The sequence below is a fragment of the Globicephala melas genome, chromosome 15 (genome assembly GCF_963455315.2).
Source record: "Globicephala melas chromosome 15, mGloMel1.2, whole genome shotgun sequence".
Classification (NCBI taxonomy): domain Eukaryota; kingdom Metazoa; phylum Chordata; class Mammalia; order Artiodactyla; family Delphinidae; genus Globicephala; species Globicephala melas.
The window spans coordinates 78,344,247-78,361,187 of NC_083328.1; the positions used below are offsets into that span (position 1 = coordinate 78,344,247).

Below are 16,941 nucleotides of genomic sequence, written 5' to 3' on the forward strand. Positions count from 1 at the left end.
AAGGGTGTCCCACAGATTGGATGGGCTTTGAGCCCTTGAAAGAGAAGACGTACACTCTACCTTGCACAGGTGTCACCAGCCTCATCAATAATGCTGACTGAGCACTCAACACCTGCCGGGCACCATGCTAGCAAGCCATGAATGCGTTGTCTCATTTACCCTTCTCAGCAAGTCTCTGAGTTAAGTTCCATTATTATTCCCATTCTACAGATGAGCAAACTAAGGTAAAGTAACTGACTCAAGATCTCACAGCCCTGGTTCATAGATGTGGGTAATCTGGGTGGACTGTGGGACAAAATTCCAAATTCACACGTACGGCGCTTGGGAAGAAGCATTGAAGCATTCTTTTAAGGACCAGTGCCATTTAGAGGTTTCATCTGAGTATTTCTTACACTCGTTAAAGAGTCTTAAAAACAAAATGATGATACTTTATGGTATCTAGTAGTTCAGGTCACTCAAGGAATCCAATGAATATTAGTTGAATTGAGTTTGCATTATTAGATATGCCTGCAACAAAATACAAATCTGATTATGTAACCCTCCAGCTCAGGTCTCTCCCATGGCTCCCTACTGCCCTCAGGAGAAAGTTTAAACTTCCTGCCATGGGCTCCTTACTGCGTGTCCCTGTTGACCTGGTCTGGCCTTCTCCCCAGCCTTCACCATCTTATCTATCCTCCCCCCGCAGCCTCACTCCAGCCACGCTGAGCTACTTGCCATTCTCTCTGTAGACTCCGGGCTTTTGAACTTCTGTTCTGCTGGAAACCCCTTTGGCCATTCTTTGAGAGTTAGCTCAACTGTCGCCTCCTCCAATGGCCATCCCCTGTAGTCTTGTAGCAGTGCCTTCCTCTGAGTTCCACAATGCCCTGCATTTACTTATCTTACATTATATTATGATTGTCTTTTTGTCTGCCTGTCTTTCCCACAGATATGAAAACATGCATTTAAGAGCTTAGGTTGGGTTTCAACCTTGGTTCTGACCTGTGTGTCCTTGGGCAAGGTTGCTTCTCCTCTCTGAGCCTTGGTTTTCTCATCTGTAAAATGGGCAATAAACAAGGGAATTCATGTGAAGCACAATACCTGGCATATAGTAAAGTCCAGTGTTAGCTATCATCATCTTTGCATCTCCTGGTCTTTTTTAGTTGATGCTCAGTGAAGTAAGAGCTCAACCTAGACCAGTGGTTTTCAATTTTTTCTGCATCAGAACCACCTGGAGCACTTGTGAAAACACACATTTGATCCAGTGGGTCTGGAGGGGGGCTTGAGAATTTGCATTTCTAATTGGTTCTCAGGTGATGCTGATACTGATTGTTATGGGACCACACTTTGAGGACCACTCAGCTGGGCACCTGAGGAGGGAAGATGTCTGAGTGATCAAACACTTGGAGCTAAAATAAACTCATACTAGAGCATAAGGCAACCCTCTTCCCAATGGACGTGGCCATAGAATATTTATCTATCAATTTACCCATTTGGTTGCCATTTATTGAGTATCTACTATGCCCAGGCATTGTGCTAGACACTGACGATAGAGCAGTGAATGAGACGAGAAGGTCCCCGGTGTTGACGAGCCCACGGTCTAATGGCCCTGGTTTGCAGGGCAGGCATCATAATTGCTCAGGTCCCATCAATTTGAATTGAAGGGGCCTGGTTGTTTTGGGGAATGGCTACCTTTAAAAAATACTGAGATTAGGGCTTCCCTGGTGGCACGGTGGTTGGGAGTCCGCCTGCCCATGCAGGGGACGCGGGTTCGTGCCCCGGTCCGGGAAGATCCCCCATGCCGCGGAGCGGCTGGGCCCGTGAGCCACGGCCGCTGAGCCTGCGCGTCCAGAGCCTGTGCTCCGCAACGGGAGAGGCCACAGCAGTGAGAGGCCCGCGTACCGCAAAAAAAAAAAAAAAAAAACTGAGATTAATGCTTGCTTTACTGTTTACTGCATTATCCTAGTTGCCGTCTCAATATTGATTTCACCAAAATGATAAATCAAAACTGATTATGGTAATCCCGTCATTCCCTTGTCTGGCACTGCAGCCATCATCTGGCACTGGTTTTAGGATGAGGTCAGCTCATGGGACATGGCAGAGCAGAGTCCCAGAGAATCAGAGGCAGGCTGTGACAAAACACCTGTTACGTGAAATGATAAATATCCCTACTGTTTTTATTATTAATTAGCCAATTTGAGTAGGAGTTTTCAGCTACTTGGTGCTAAAATGCCCTGTGCTCTATCAGCCCTCCTGTACTGTTTTTTATGCACCAGCCACTGCATGAAGCGTTTGCCTTGCTCCAACTTGCTCCATGCTCACAGCAGCTCCATGAAGTTGGCACTTTTATTATCCTCCTGTTTAGGGAGGAAACTGACGAGGTAAGTCACTCGCCCTCTCCCCTAGTTGGGTGTGGAGATGAGAGAGGCAAGGCTGCTTTGTGGAGCGTGGTGGGCTGGTGAGGGTGACTTACATGCTTAGCAATGACACCAACTTAAACGGTTTGCAATCACACTACCCTTCCTCAAGCTTCTTCCAAGACTGAGCTGATAAGAATGGAAAAACCACCAACAACCAACTTTACCTTTGCTTGGGGGACTGAGAATCACAGAAGGCAATTGACTTACCCGGTTTGGCCCTCTTTTTCTAGTTCTCTTCATTCAACTTGACCACTTTCTAGAAGTTACTTAAGAGTAACATATTCTTAAAGAGTTGCTTCAGCCCAGCCTCCTGGTCGGGCAGTCAGGGAAAAGGACCAGGCTAGAGACTGTGGGACGCCAGGTCTTGGAACTCCCGGCTGTGGCCAGATTTAACGAGAATAAATCACGTGAGCAATGAGCAATCATTGCCAGAGTTCCAGCTGGAGGCCATTTTGTTAAGGAGTGCGCCTTTGGGGGAAAAAAAAAGCCATACAGGTGCACACCAGTCCCCCTCATAATAAAATATAACAAAGGAGGCAATTAAGTTCAGTTAGGGGCATACAGCTTTAAATTAGATAATGTATTCAAAAGGCAGTCTATAAACTGTGAAGTGTGTTAATGTAAGGCCTTATTATTATTACCCTTACTTCTGTGAAATTGCACGGGTTGCTACCCAGGCACGGGCTATGGCTAGTTAAAGGGCCAGGGGATAGACAGGCTTGAGTGAATAGGTTTCCGGGGAAGGGAAACAGAGGCGAAAGAGTTAAGCTCCCCAGAAAACCAATTTATGCAAAGGGCTGGATCCTGACTGGCATTCAGGCCAGGGCTAAGATCTGAATTACAAATTTACAGAATTTGCTGCTCTGTAAGTAATTTCTTTTCTTCCTAATGGAGCCTGTAATTTCCAGGGGGGCTGGACTCCCTTTATTTCCACTGATAGAGTGAACAAGATCTAGACCACAGAGGAACCTAATCCTACTCACCGAGCAAACTGCCTTTTTAAAAGGCCGAAAAAGGGACATTGGGAGGATAAAAGCTGATAAGAATCATCTTACATTTCTGCAAAGCGCATTCCCTGCATTTGCAACCTGGGTGAGTTAATAATGGAAATCATTTTGCTTTCCTTCTAAGGTAGGGTGGCGATCTGATTTTATTTTGTAAGGCTTAAGGTCAACTTGGGATTATTTGACAAAAGAAATGATACTCGTCAGGTCTGCTCCCTTCCAGGCACTTTGAGAGAGAGCCAGCAGAACACAGATTCTAGCCTCTTGGAATCTAATTAAAGGGGACCCCAGTGCATCTGTTTGCAAACAAACAACAACAGTCCAGCTAGAGAGTCTGTGTGTGTGTGTGTGTGTGTGTGTGTATTTAAATCCCCGATAATTTGTTTAAAGGGCAGGGGGGTACAATAAAACCAGTTTGGCATTTCCTTGGGTGGTATGTGTCCCTTTCCCCAAGAGGATGAATTCATGAGAGACCTCAGGGGCTGCTGAGAACAACTGTGCCTTTGAATTAATTCTTTTACGGATATCAGTCCAGAAGTCGCCGTTGGCTGGAGCTGGAAAGCAGAGTTTTTTGATTTTTGTTTTCCCCGATTGCAGCCATTTCAGCTCAAAGGCCCAGTTCCTGGAAAGGGTACTTCTTCATGACATTGGAGAAGACACTCTTCCATGTGCACCTAAAAATAAAGAAGTCAATAATTTAATGAGTATGTCAACTTCAAAAAGGTACCTTTGCCCCCTCCTCCAGGTCTTAATTTCTCTTTCAGTTTCAGGGTGTTCTTAACATTTTACTGTGTGCCGTTTTGCTATCCAAATGGCATTCCTGGGTTCTGTAGTTTGAAGAACTTCAGTCCTTCTGTGAATCCGTGTCCTGGGAGCTTTCCTGAGCTCACTTGGGAACTGTGTGCTCTTTTCACACTAGGTCAGCAGGAGCATGGAAATTAGTATTTATTGTAAGCGCATCAGGAATTGGCTCGCCAGTCAAAACCAAACAAACTCCACAAAACTCAGAAATGGAGTTTGAACTTGCTTCTCAGGCTACAACTGGCTTTAGAATCCCCCCAATAAGCCATTTATTTGAGTCCTATCCGGCTTAAATTTTCTTAAAAAAAAAAAAAAAAGCAATTTCATTACAAGATTGTTCTCTTTTTTGGCCAGGAGGATGGGAAACCAGTTACAGAAACTGTTGGCATGCTTTCCAGCAAGATTCGCAGCAGAGAACTTCTTTTTAAAAATTAAAAAATGTTTTTCTGGGGCGGGAGAGGGTGGGAGGGCTCCTTCTGCATTAGTGACTCAGCCCTGCCTGGGGACATTTCTCTTCAGGGCAAAAAGCCCCTGTGTCCAGTGAGGTGAAGCTTGCAAATAATACTGTCACCTTTCTCAATAGACTGGTATGGTCTGGAGCCCAAAGGTCACACCAGGCAACCCCCCTGGTGTTTAGAGACAAAGCAGTAACCAGCTGCCTGTTTGCCTTGAATCATCCCATGTACTGTAATGGCGATGGTGGAGGTGGAGGGAAAGTCACCCCCCACCAAGGGCTTCCCCAATGTTTTTTTTTTTTTTTCTTCATTTGGGCAAAGTTAAGCATGCAGACATGAAGCAGCATGAGGTCATTCTCAGCTGGGTGAGTCACAGACACTGAGGACTCTCCAGGTTCGGGCAGGAGGGATGAAGAAACCAACCCCTCTGCAAGGAAAAGGCCTCTGGTCTTTACTGGAAACTGAGCATTCAGGCAGCCCAAGCTGGGAGCCAGCGGGTTCCAGGAGCCAAGGATCTCCCAATTTGTTCTTTTAGAAACATTTTTGTCCCGAACACATTTTCCAAAGGCCTTTTTGCCTAAGCCATTGTTTTATTTGCCTAAGGTATAGACTTGTCAGGAGAGGATGTTCAATGTTATTTCTAATCACTGTGATGGATTGTACATGCAATGGACTTGTATGAGTCAGTGTATGCATGTGGTTCTGTCGGTTACACGTGTCTGCGTATGATTATGAATGTGTGCATGCACTTATCTGTTCCTGTGTAGAAGTAACTATGTTTGTAAGTATGACTGTGTGCATATGTGGGTATAAATACACGCTTGGACGTATACATGTGTACCTGTAGTGGACACTTGGGATGACCCTCATCCTCTAGCCGGTAAGGGATCCAGCTTCTCAGCTCAGTGGGAGCAGCTTGCCTGTCCTGACACCTGCCAGGGTGGCCCATGTCTCACCAACAAGGGGACAAACCCTGCCTTGTAGGTATGACCAACTTTATGGTGCAATTCATGCTCCAGGGCCCCCTGGCAGATCAGGACGAAACTCAACTCCAGCTGAGACCAATCCCTGCCCTGTCCTTCTCTTCTTCCCTTTCCCCTGGGAGCCCTCCTTCAGCCTAACACGTGCATCTGAATCCCTGTCTCAGGCTCTGCTCTAGGCGGCGTGGCCTAAGAAAGTGTTTGTATATATGTGCATGTGTGCGTATGTACAAATATACATGTGCACACATTTGTATGTGCACGTGCCCACATACAAGGAAATTGAGAAGGATCTGGGAGAAGAGACAAGATGGAAAAAGAGCACTGATTTTCTACTGTGGAAGATAAAGGCATCTCAGACATAGAGCACGAGAGACCTGCTTTCAAAGTTGAAAATTAAAAGATCCTTCAGATGTAAATGTACTTTTTATTAAATCAGAGAAAGATACAGTATACATGGTATCAGTCAATCATATGGCTACTTTGGATTACATTTTAATACACTCATCGTCCTATGTACTCCTCTGTACAAGTATTAAAAAAAACTCAGGTATTTGAATAATCTTCTGTAAATTTTTATTATTAACTGGGGTTATAGGGAGGGTTTTATCAGAGCACATCCTGAGAACATTAGGAAATTACAGACAGACTTGAGATAAGTGTCAGACAGAACAGATGAAGCAAGCCCCTCAGCCATCTGAGAAACATTAATAATGTAAGATTGCAGAGACCGAAATCTTTGTTAGGGATGCAGGATGCGGGATGAAAATGGAGACCTTGGCGCCCCCTAGTGTTGCAAAATAAACTCGCAACTTCACTTATTCGGTTTGGTTTGTTTTTTTTTGAAGTTGTAATCCCTGCCCTTGTCACTGAGCCTCAAAAAGCAATTGTTTTCCCAAATTATGTCAAGCCCTCTCCAGTCAATCTTTTCCCGCTCGTCAGTAACGTTCAAGAACCCTATTTGAAAAACAACTCTTATTCATTCCTTTGTCATTCCCCACACATTCCGTTCCAGAAAATTGGCAACCTCCCAACACAGAGCCCACGTTTTCCCTCCTTGAGACATGAACTTAAACAAACGGATTCTTGTCTCTCCTCTTCAAGCTGAGAGGATGAGCGTGTATTTACTACAAAGCTTAATCCCTTCAGGCAGGCGTTTTCCTTCTGGAACTTACTCATCACCGGCCATTTTTCATAACTTCACCAGAACGCAGTCCTCGGCCCCCTCCCCCTACCTGCTTGGCAACCATCGACTCTTCTGACCTGGCTCGTTAACCTGCTAAACCATCTTGACAGTTATATTTACCAGGAAAGACTGGACCAGAGACAGAAATAATACACCTCAATATACAACAGCTCAGGCTTAATGTGTAAGCAGAATTTCATTTCGTGGCCATCGGAAGAAAAAATATATACATGGAGCGGGGCTGGGGAGGAGACTGAGTGGGGAGAAGACCTCTTGGTGGCGGAACTTGGTGGGAACCGTGGTGATTTGTTTACTTGGATTTGCCAACTGGTCCGATGGATACGGGGTCTGTTTGCACTTGAGCGTCCAACATCCGCTTGGGTCCCTGGAGAGAAATATACAAGAAGTTGCATCCTAGTAAAGAGCTGTAGTATCAACAGCAACTGCCATTTATTCAGCACCGACTCTGTGCCACATAAATACACCTTATTCGTGGGCAGTGGGTAAGAGGACGGTTTCCAATGAGATGCCCGAGTTCAGTGCCCAGTTATATTACTTTCTAGCGTTGTGAAATCCTGGACAAATGGCTGAACTCTTTCTGCTTCAGTTTCCTCATCTTTAGAATGGAGGTGATAACATTTATCTCGGAGGGGTTGTTCCAAGATAAAGTGAGTCCTGACTTGTAATGTACTTAGTACCTGGGGTGTAGAAAACCTGCCACAGTTAGAGCTCACTTCCGTCACCCTCTCTAATCACTTTCTAACCACACTGCCTGTTTGCTTTTCTTACAAAACGTATCTTTGCAAAGTTTTCATGTAATGCCAAGTAGGCTGCTTTCTGTTAGAATCCAAGCAGCATATGGAGGAGGAGGGAAAAAGGGGCAGAATGAAGGGGATGTCACTAGGAGGGCAAAGGTCAGGCAGGGAGTGGTTGGCGGTGCAGTCTCTGAGAAGCTGACCTGAGGGCTGAGGCTGGGCTGGGTGGGGGTGAGGGGGGCCAGAAGCTCATTTCCTGTAGGTGACAGGGCCTCGATGGGTCCCTGGCTGGTGCCAGTCCCGCTGCCGGCGTTGCCCTCTCAGGAAAGGGGTCAGACAACCCCAGGGAAACGTGTCCAGCCTGACAGTCCTCAGGGCTTGATCGGATCCTTGCAAAATGGCAGGAAACCCCTCCCTCCTTCTCCACCACTGTTGGGAGTCTCCTGACAATGGAAGATGGAGGACTTGAAGGATAAGCACTTCCACCTCAAAGGGACGTTGCCGTAATTAAAGAGATGATGAATATAAGTGAAGCACAGCCTCAGAGGAAGGGCTCGGTGACTTGAATTGTAATTATTATCTAGAACCTGCCCACGTCTTGGCATCTCTGCAGGCATCACAATGCCACACCGCCACTGGCTCTCCCAGGTAACCCTAGAAGTGTTACCCTGGGCATCTGTTTCTGCTCTTGCCACTCTATAAGCCATTTCTGCACTATAGCAGCAAAATAGTCTTTAAAGGCCATAAACAAAGGTCCTTCCTTAACACCCTTTAATAGCTTCCCAATTTAAGTAGGATTATGTCAACATTCTTTCCACAGCCTGTACAGCCAGCCTGAGCTGCCCACTGCTCCAACCTTAGCGACTTTTATTATTCACCTAGCTCACCAACTCCCAGCAACGGGGCCTCAAACATACAAAGCTCATTCCCACCCCAGGGCCCTTGCACATGCTGTTCCCTCCTGCTGGAACAAAGAGCCTTGCTCTCTTCCTGTCTGGCACCGATAATCAATCCTGTCTCATCTCAAATATTATCTCCTCAGAAACACTTTCTGGATCCATAGATTCCAAGCTGCACACGTACTGCTGTCCTCATCCCCAGCGTAACCCGTCACATTACCATGTTTATTTCCAATCCGTGACTTCCCACACTAACATTTTTGTGTTTTAATTTATCTACTTTATAGTTCCATGTGTCCCACTAGAAAGTGAGCCTCAAACTGAAGTTCTACACACATACTCAAGGACACAAAGACGAGACAAATAGATGACACTGATGATAAAATTTTAAACTTGGGGCCTGAGAGTCTGTATTTCTAATAAACTCCCCAGACATGCTTCTAAAGACCAAACTGGGGCCAGAGGAACCACAGCCCTCACCTAACCTCTACTATAATATTAGAGGGCACCAATGTCTACAGATATTCATGAAACGGCATAGTTAGGAATGATTAGGGCAGTTTGCTTCACGTAACTACCCCATCTTCACTGCAACATGAAGGTGAACCCCGGTTCACTGGCCCCATAGCTGATGCCAGTAGTATTGCCTTGCCTGGCCCTCCTGGCTCAACCCACGTTCCCACGGGCCCTGGGTATGATTTCACTTGTCTCTCTTTCTTATTATTTGGGTGATGATTCTTCTCCCTGTTTGCCAGGATTTACGTTATCCCAGATATAATGAAACCTTTACTAGTAGCGTATTTCACTCCATCTATTCGTTCATCAACAGACACTGCTGGGGTGTCGACTGTGTTCTAGCCACACGCTGGCGGGATGGAGGGGACAGCACGTCTGCCTGTGACAGGTCTGGTCACTGCCTTCCCTAAGCTAACAGTCTGAAGAAGGAGACAGAGAAGAACCAAATGGACACAAATAAAGAACCCCAAGCTTAGTTCATTATTTAATGTTTGGCCTCCACTCACCCCTCACTGGACTTCCCCAGAGGGAAGGAGCTAATCAGTTTTAGCCTGGTCTGTATACCCACCACCCAGGGCCAGGCTCACAGCAGCTTCCCTGGTGCAAACTCCACAAGGCTGACTTTGGCCACAGACGAGTATCCCTGCTTCTCATCATCACCTGTTCCTGCCAACCCACCCCATCCTTGTATTCCCTCTCCTCCAGCCAGACTGAGCCTCAGATCCGTGCCGTCTCCCCCCCACACCTTTGTTCCCATGGCTTGGACCTCACCTGCCTTCAGACTTCCCCTTGCCTCATCCCTCTACAGGTTAACTTGAGGTCCCTCCTCACATGGAACCTCTGAGAAGCCCCCGCCCCCCTCCTCCCAAACCCAAGGCCAGGCCATGTCCTCACCCTCAGGCTCCCTTCCCGTGCCCGCCCCTGCCTCCCACCCCCACCCCCACCACCACACCCCCCCCACCCCCGCCATCAGCGTCACACCTGCCTGTGGCCGCGGAAAAGCGATGCCTGCGCCCACCTTGCTCTCTGCGCCTGGCACACAGCAGGTCCTCGGTGTTTGGCCAAGGCCCAGCCACCCCCTGGCCAGCCGGTCCCCTTTGGAAAAGCCCAGAAAGAAGAGGCGAACCGTCCACCCACCAGGCCCTTGAAGAAGCCCCCGAGGGGCGGTCGCCGCTTCTCGAGCCTCTTCTGGGACTTGTCCCCGTCCCGCAGCGAGTTCGCCTCCCCCGGGGCCTCCACGCGCGGGGCCGGCTCGTTGGCTTCCTGCTTGCTGCTCTTCTGCTTCTCGGTCTCGGCAGACGCCTTCTTGTCCTTGCAGGCGCCCTCTTTGCCCTTCTGGCCGGCGGCTGCTGGTTCTGGCTCCGGCGGCACCACCGCCTTCTCAGTGGCCTCTGGGGCCTAGAGCAAGTTCAAACAAAATGCATTTTTAGTGGCTGCAAGACAACGCTCAGTGGCAGGTGAGTAAACATGTTAAAACAGAGATGTTCAAAGGTTGGATGGTGCCTACGTGTTCAGGATTCCTGGGTGAGATGGAAAAAAGTAAGAAAAATGTGTAAATACTTTTTATGGTATGAGGTCACAGTGGGGACATTTATTTACCAATCTGGTCATTCATTCATTAATGAAAACTTCCCCAGCAAGCATTCTTTACTCCTTCTTCGGGAACTAGAACCTGGGTTTTCCCTGGAGAACCACCCTTCTCTCTGGTTTATTCCCTGTGGTTTCGACACACTCATTTCATCCCTGGACAAAGGGCACACGACTCAGGCCTGGCCGGTCAGAGCACTGCATGTGATTGGGCTGCTGGGATTGGTTCCAGCTGGCCAAAGGCAGCTAAACCTGGGCTAATCTCAGGGCTTTGCTAAAGCAACCGAGAGAGAGGTCAGTTCCCTTTCCATGAACTTGAAGCTGGGAAGATGAAAGCCTGGAGCTTCCAGAACCACCACCATTTCCAAAGAAAAATCCTGGAAGTGGAATTTCTTTTTTCTTGAAAAATGAACCATGAGGCACAGGGGAAAGCAGAGCTGAGAGATGAAGAGAGAGAAAGGGAAAAAAAGAGCCCTCGTGTGGATGGCATTACGCATGCCCCTGGATCTAGCCGTTCCTGAAGCCCCTTTTTGTATGAGCCAGCTTTGAGGGGATTTCTCCCACTTGCAACCACACGTCACTCTTCTTGGGATGCCTGGTCTTTTCTTCATGATTATGTCTATCTTAATTTCTAGTGTGAAACTGTCATTTCATAAAACAGTGGTAAAAGAAGATAATGGTTTTAGTTGTGAACATACATCTTATCATGGTAGAGTGAAATGTTTGCATTCCTACTTGGTTCCTACAATTTGGAGGAGTAAGGCTGTAAAATCCAAAATTCTAGGTAAATTACAGACAACCAAAAATCTGTTAGGAAGTAAAAGACTTTTTCCCATAACTTGCTTGAACTGAAATGACTCTGGGGGTCAGACAGATAAAACGAAAGCATGAAAGAGGCTAGGGGTAAGAATAATCATATGGTGAACTTATTTCCCCAGTTGTGAAAGCAGCATAAGGCCAAAGAAATATTTCTCTAGTGTACGAAAAACAGTTCAAGCTCTGCTGGCTTTGATGCTGGGGAGACAATTTGCAGTAGGGGGCACTGTGGTGAATTGAATGCCACATGCCTTGTCTAAAGGGGCCACAACTGCTCAGACCCACCAAAGATACGATGTGGGATTACAGCCCCAGTGCTGTCATATCTTCTATGTTTTCAGATAGAAGCTTGAAATCGAATTATTTCAAATGCAAAATATGTCAGTTTAAAAATATTGACATCGAAAGTTTTAAAGCCCTGTTCACAGCAAACAACCACAACACAGTTATCCCTGTGGGCTGCATTTGGCCCACTGGATACATATTTACAACTTATGATTCATAAAATGTATGTGTTGTCCCCAAGTCACAAAGTTCTAGGACAAAGTGACAGTTTTGATTCAGAGGGCATAGAACTGTCATTTCACATCAGTGAATCAAACACACCCCTTAGAAATGAGCAGGAAGACAGAGAAAATTCCCCTGTCCCGAAGGCCTCCCCAGGCTGCAGCGCCCTCCTGGAGGGCAGAACTCCCTGGAGAACAAAGCCTCAGACATCCAGTGCAGCCCAAGAAGATGTTTTACAAGCACATATCCTGGATATTTCTGTTGGATCCCAGTTGCCAAAGTTGTAGCAAATGCTAAGATACAGATGTCGAGTATAACAGAGGGCCTAGAGCAGATACTCGCCTTAGAAAGAGACAGAAACTCCCACCGTGCTGCTCTGCACAAAGGCCAGAAACCAGTGACCCTGCTCAAACACCCTGTTAACTGTTTTTGTTGCATAGAAGATTTTAAGATACAGTGAGTAGCTAAAAGCTCAGTGTCTGGAGTCAAAAGAACATGGTGTGGGGACTTCCCTGGTGGTGCAGTGGTTGAGAATCCGCCTGCCAATGCAGGGGACACAGGTTCGAGCCCTGGTCCGGGAAGATCTCACATGCCGCGGAACAACTAAGCCCGTGTGCCACAACTACTGAGCCTGCGCTCTAGAGCCCGCGAGCCACAACTACTGAAGCCCATGTGCCACAACTACTGAAGCCCGTGCTCCACAACAAGAGAAACCACGTGGTGAGAAGCCCGCGCACCGCAACAAAGAGTAGCCCCCGCTCGCCGCAACCAGAGGAAGCCCGCGTGCAGCAACGAAGACCCAACGCAGCCAAAATAAATAAATAAATAATAAAATAAAAAATTAAAAACAAAAACATGGTGTGGTTCTGGTTTCATCACATCCTTGCTGTATGACCTGGAATAAATGGTGTGATCTCTCAGCTTCCTCTTCTGTATGGGAGTAACAAACAAACAAATCATACTTCATGGTGTTGTGAGGATTAAATTAGCTAGTAATGGAAAGCCCACTGCACACAGTGTCTGGATGCCAAGCATAAAGGGACCAACCGTCTTGGTCTGTCTGGGAGTGAGGGGGTTCTAGGACATGGAACCTGCCTTTTTAAGACCAGGAACGTCCCGGGCCCACTGGGATGAGTTGGTGGTCCTGGCTTAACACTAGCAGTAGCGACTCTGAGTGGCTAAGCATCCGAGCTGCGGGTGTAGACAAGGCGCTCAAGAAATACAGACACCTGCTGAATCGAGTCCCCGTGTCTCTCCAGCCTCATCTTCTCTCCCACACCACCCCCCATCCCCCCACTCATTCTGCTCCAGCCACACGGTGCTTTTTTTTCTTGAACAAACTTAATCTCAATTCAGAGCTTCCTACTGGCTGTGCTTCTGCTCGGGTCTGTCTCCAGGGCTTCAGATGACTGCTTCTTTCCCAGAAGGTCTCAGCTCAAATGTCATCACCTCCTTGGAGACACAGTCCCTGATTAGAGGGTCTAAAGATGCCTGACCCCCCTTCTTGTGGAACACTGCTGAATTTTCTTTTCTTTTTTTTTAAACTACCTTTCCCTATTGTATTTTTTAAAAAATATTTATTTATTCGGCTGCGTTGGGTCTTCGTTGCTGCACGCGGGCTTTCTCCAGTTGTGGCGGGGGGGTGGCTACTCTTCCTTGTGGTGCGCAGGCTTCTCATTGCTGTGGCTTCTCTTGTTGCAGAGCATGGGCTTCAGTAGTTGTGGCACATGGGCTCAGTAGTTGTGGCACGCGGGCTCAGTAGTTGTGGCTCACGAGCTCTAGAGCACCGACTCAGTAGTTATAGCGCAGGGGCTTCGTTGTGCCGCAACACGTGGGGTCTTCCCGGACCAGGGCTGGAACCTGTGTCTCCTGCGTTGGCAGGTGGATTCCTAACCCCTGCGCCACCAGGGAAGCCCCTGAATTTTCTTTATGTTTGCAGTCATCACGGGGATTTCTTTGCTCACCTGGAAATGTTCTGATTCCCTCCGGAGCACGAAACTCCTCTGTGTCTCTTCCATTGCTTTATTCCCAGCACCTCACCTGACACATGGTAAGTCGCCATCAAAATGGGCTGGATGAATGGCCAGCAACTCGCCTTCCAAGTGTTCCCAAAATACTTCCCTTAGCACATCACTCGGGTGTGAAGTGGGAAGTCCCTACAAACCAACAGCTCTCATGGGACACTGATTTTTTTTTCAAGAGGGGAGCTTTCAATGGGTCATATCCATTTACCACATGGTTATTACTCCATCCCTATTAGGCCTAATTTTTTTTAAAAAATGGCTTAGAAACGAACTTCTGGAAACAATACATGGCCGGTTCCTTACCTTCAGAGTGAGCTAAGAATCGGAACTGTGCGTGACTGCTTTGTCATGAAATGCAGAAGATTTAGACCTTTGCTTGGGGCTTGACGCTGTCTCAAAATTTATAACGAAAATTATTCCCATCTAAATAATCCGAGTGTCTCCTCTCCTAGAACCCAGGGATGCTGGCAGGAAGCTGGAGCACAAGGTTACTGGAGCATCCCGCTTGATTCAGACACTGGAAGCCAACCCAGGCTGGGAATTTCTTGGGCTTTTTTTCATGGAAACATCAACTAAGGCTTTTATAACTCAGAGGGCAAATCTAACAGGAGCAGAGAATGTCTGTTCCCACCCCCCAAAGTTAAACGAAGCATTTGTCATCTCCCAATAGTACACACCAATCTTCTCACGTCTGGATCCAAAGCCCTGGAAAATAGAATGCTCAAAACATTTCTAGATGAGTGTAAATAGAATGACGTTTCCAGCTCATTCAAATTTCCACTGACTGTTTTCAGATTTTAGAATCACCAAAATGACTGGCATAACTGTTTCACTGTCAGATTCCAGACAAAATGTACAAACATATTTCAGTGTTTCATGGTGAATGATGTAAGTTTATCATGTTTCCAAGGTAGTAACCTTTGGGATTTTTGGTTCCAAAGTGGTCCAGAGTATGGGTTTGGGGGGGCAGGTATAGTAATAAGTTAAAAAAGAAAAATGAAAATAATTTGAATGCACTAAAAAGCAATATATTCTATGTCGAAATATACAGGATAAACTAATTATTATGGAAGTAGAAATATCATAAATTATTTAGTAATTGCTGGAATTTGTGTGTGCGTGTGATATGAACAACATTACAGGGTGATACTTTCTCATCAGAAGCACAATAATAATAGTAATAAAACGACAGCAACAGCTATGGCTTTATATGGTGAAGCCATATAAAGCCAATGTGAAAGTATTTGGAGTAAGGAAGTAATTAAGGTTAATTGAGGTCATAAAGATGGGGCCTTGATCCAATAGGATTAGTGTCTTTGTAAGAAGAGACACCAAAATACTCATTCTCTCTCCTCTCTATGGTATTTTGTTACGGCAGCTCATGCTGATAAACACAGCAACTAACACTTGTTGAGTCCCTACACCAGGAATGTTCTAAGTGCTTTACATGTACGGATTCACCTAAACATGACAGCCCTATAAGGCAGCACTTTTCCTAGCTCCATTATACACATGAGAAACTGAGGCATGGAGAGATTGGTAATTTGCCTTTGGTCACACAGCTAAAAACTAGCTGAGCCAGGATTCAAACCCGGGCAGTTTGAGTCTGCAACCCATGCTCTTAACCACATCTCTGTATTACCAAAATTAGAACAAGAATATTTGATGACATTTTTGTGGAGGTATATTTCTAAGTTAAAAAAGAGTGCAGGTTATAAAATAGGGTGTTGAGCATGAGATGATCCCACTGGGGAAAAAACAATACATATATTTATAAAAATGTCATAGCTGTCTCTTTAGGATAGAGAAAATGATAGAAACGAACCACCTGACCCCATGTCTTTCACACATCTATTCCAGAAAAAGCTCCTACTATGTACCAGGCACCATGCAGTGTGATTAAAAAAAAAAAAAATAGAAGAGGCCCCTTCCTTGCTCTACAAATACTCCAGACAGGGGCGGGAAGGGGTAGGGGAGACATGGACATATGACTTATTTCAATGTGTGACAAGTGCCATGAAGTAAAAGGACAAGATGCAGGGATGATGGGTGGAAAGGGAACAGCTTTTTGAGGAGGTGACATTTAGGCCAAGATGTGAAGAATGGGAAAGAATTGTCCATGTGGAGAGAGGGAAGAGCACATGAAGGTGCTTTGCAGTAAGAAATAGCTGAGGAACTCTAGCTTGTTCATGCTTGCATCTGCAAAGCCCAAAATGGTGCCTGGTATACAGCAGGCACCCAACCTAGAGGCATCAAATGAGGTGGCTGTGGTTGAGCATTGCATGAGAAATGAGGCTGCAGAGAACCAAGAACATGCCAGCTGAACCCACCATGGAACCGAGTTCACAGATCACTTACTTGGTAGCTGGAGTCTTTCCCATTTATTTCTTCTGAGTGGGTGATCCCTCCATCCCCTTTCACTGACTAAAATAACAAACAGACAATGGCCTTTCAGCTACCACAAGCACAGCAACATGGAGAATGCAAGGGAGGTTGTGAAATGGATAACCTCAGTCATTCATTGTTGAGATTCAAGGTCAGGACAAATGGAAGACCAACTAGAAACGCCTTCCTCATGAGTCACATGATTTCTATGTGGTCTATAACCAGAGTCTGATTAAATTCAAGTGTTGGTCTCCAAAAATAACTACACTAAAAGTCTTAAACCCTGGGATTAGGTAATTCTGGGATAAATAAATGATGATGAAAATACTGATGTTGGAACCAGAAGGTGGTTGAACATGTAGAATGAATGAATAAGTAAATAAACAATTAAACCATTGGTAGCTATCTACTGGTAACATTTAAATGGTGGGTGTTTTGCTGTAGTATTTTTTGCCCCTGGCGGAGTGATGGACTGTCGAACACTCTATTTTCCAATCTTTAGTGGCCCCTGTGGCCGGCGGCATCAGGGGCAGGGCTGAATGGGGCTGACGTCACAGATTTGGGTCCTTAAATCAAAAATCTAAGCTAAAGGTTCTACAAGTATGATACCGGGACCAGCAGCTTCAGCGT

General features: G+C 46.2%; 1 protein-coding gene and 1 long non-coding RNA gene across 7 annotated transcripts in view; both read right to left on the bottom strand.

The window, feature by feature from the left end:
- LOC115843251 (uncharacterized) overlaps nt 1–4,604 on the bottom strand; it is a 56,777-nt gene extending 52,173 nt beyond the window's left edge. Inside the window, exons 1-2 of the long non-coding RNA XR_004035686.2 lie at nt 2,604–4,604; nt 979–1,031 (exon numbers count right to left, since the gene is read on the bottom strand). This is a non-coding gene — a long non-coding RNA (uncharacterized lncRNA). The remainder of the gene's footprint in view (nt 1–978; nt 1,032–2,603) is intronic.
- A 1,439-nt stretch (nt 4,605–6,043) lies between these two features.
- The window catches only part of BCAS1 (brain enriched myelin associated protein 1), a 95,058-nt gene continuing 84,160 nt past the window's right edge, over nt 6,044–16,941 (bottom strand). For 4 of the 6 annotated variants that reach the window (XM_060284134.1, XM_060284133.1, XM_060284132.1 and 1 more), the window contains 3 exons: nt 16,285–16,350; nt 10,130–10,390; nt 6,044–7,207 (listed from right to left, as the gene is read on the bottom strand). In XM_060284134.1, the coding sequence (XP_060140117.1) occupies nt 7,133–7,207; nt 10,130–10,390; nt 16,285–16,350 (402 nt within the window). In that variant the 3' untranslated portion in view covers nt 6,044–7,132. The remainder of the gene's footprint in view (nt 7,208–10,129; nt 10,391–16,284; nt 16,351–16,941) is intronic. The other 2 variants (XM_060284136.1, XM_060284135.1) reach the window with 1 other exon arrangement.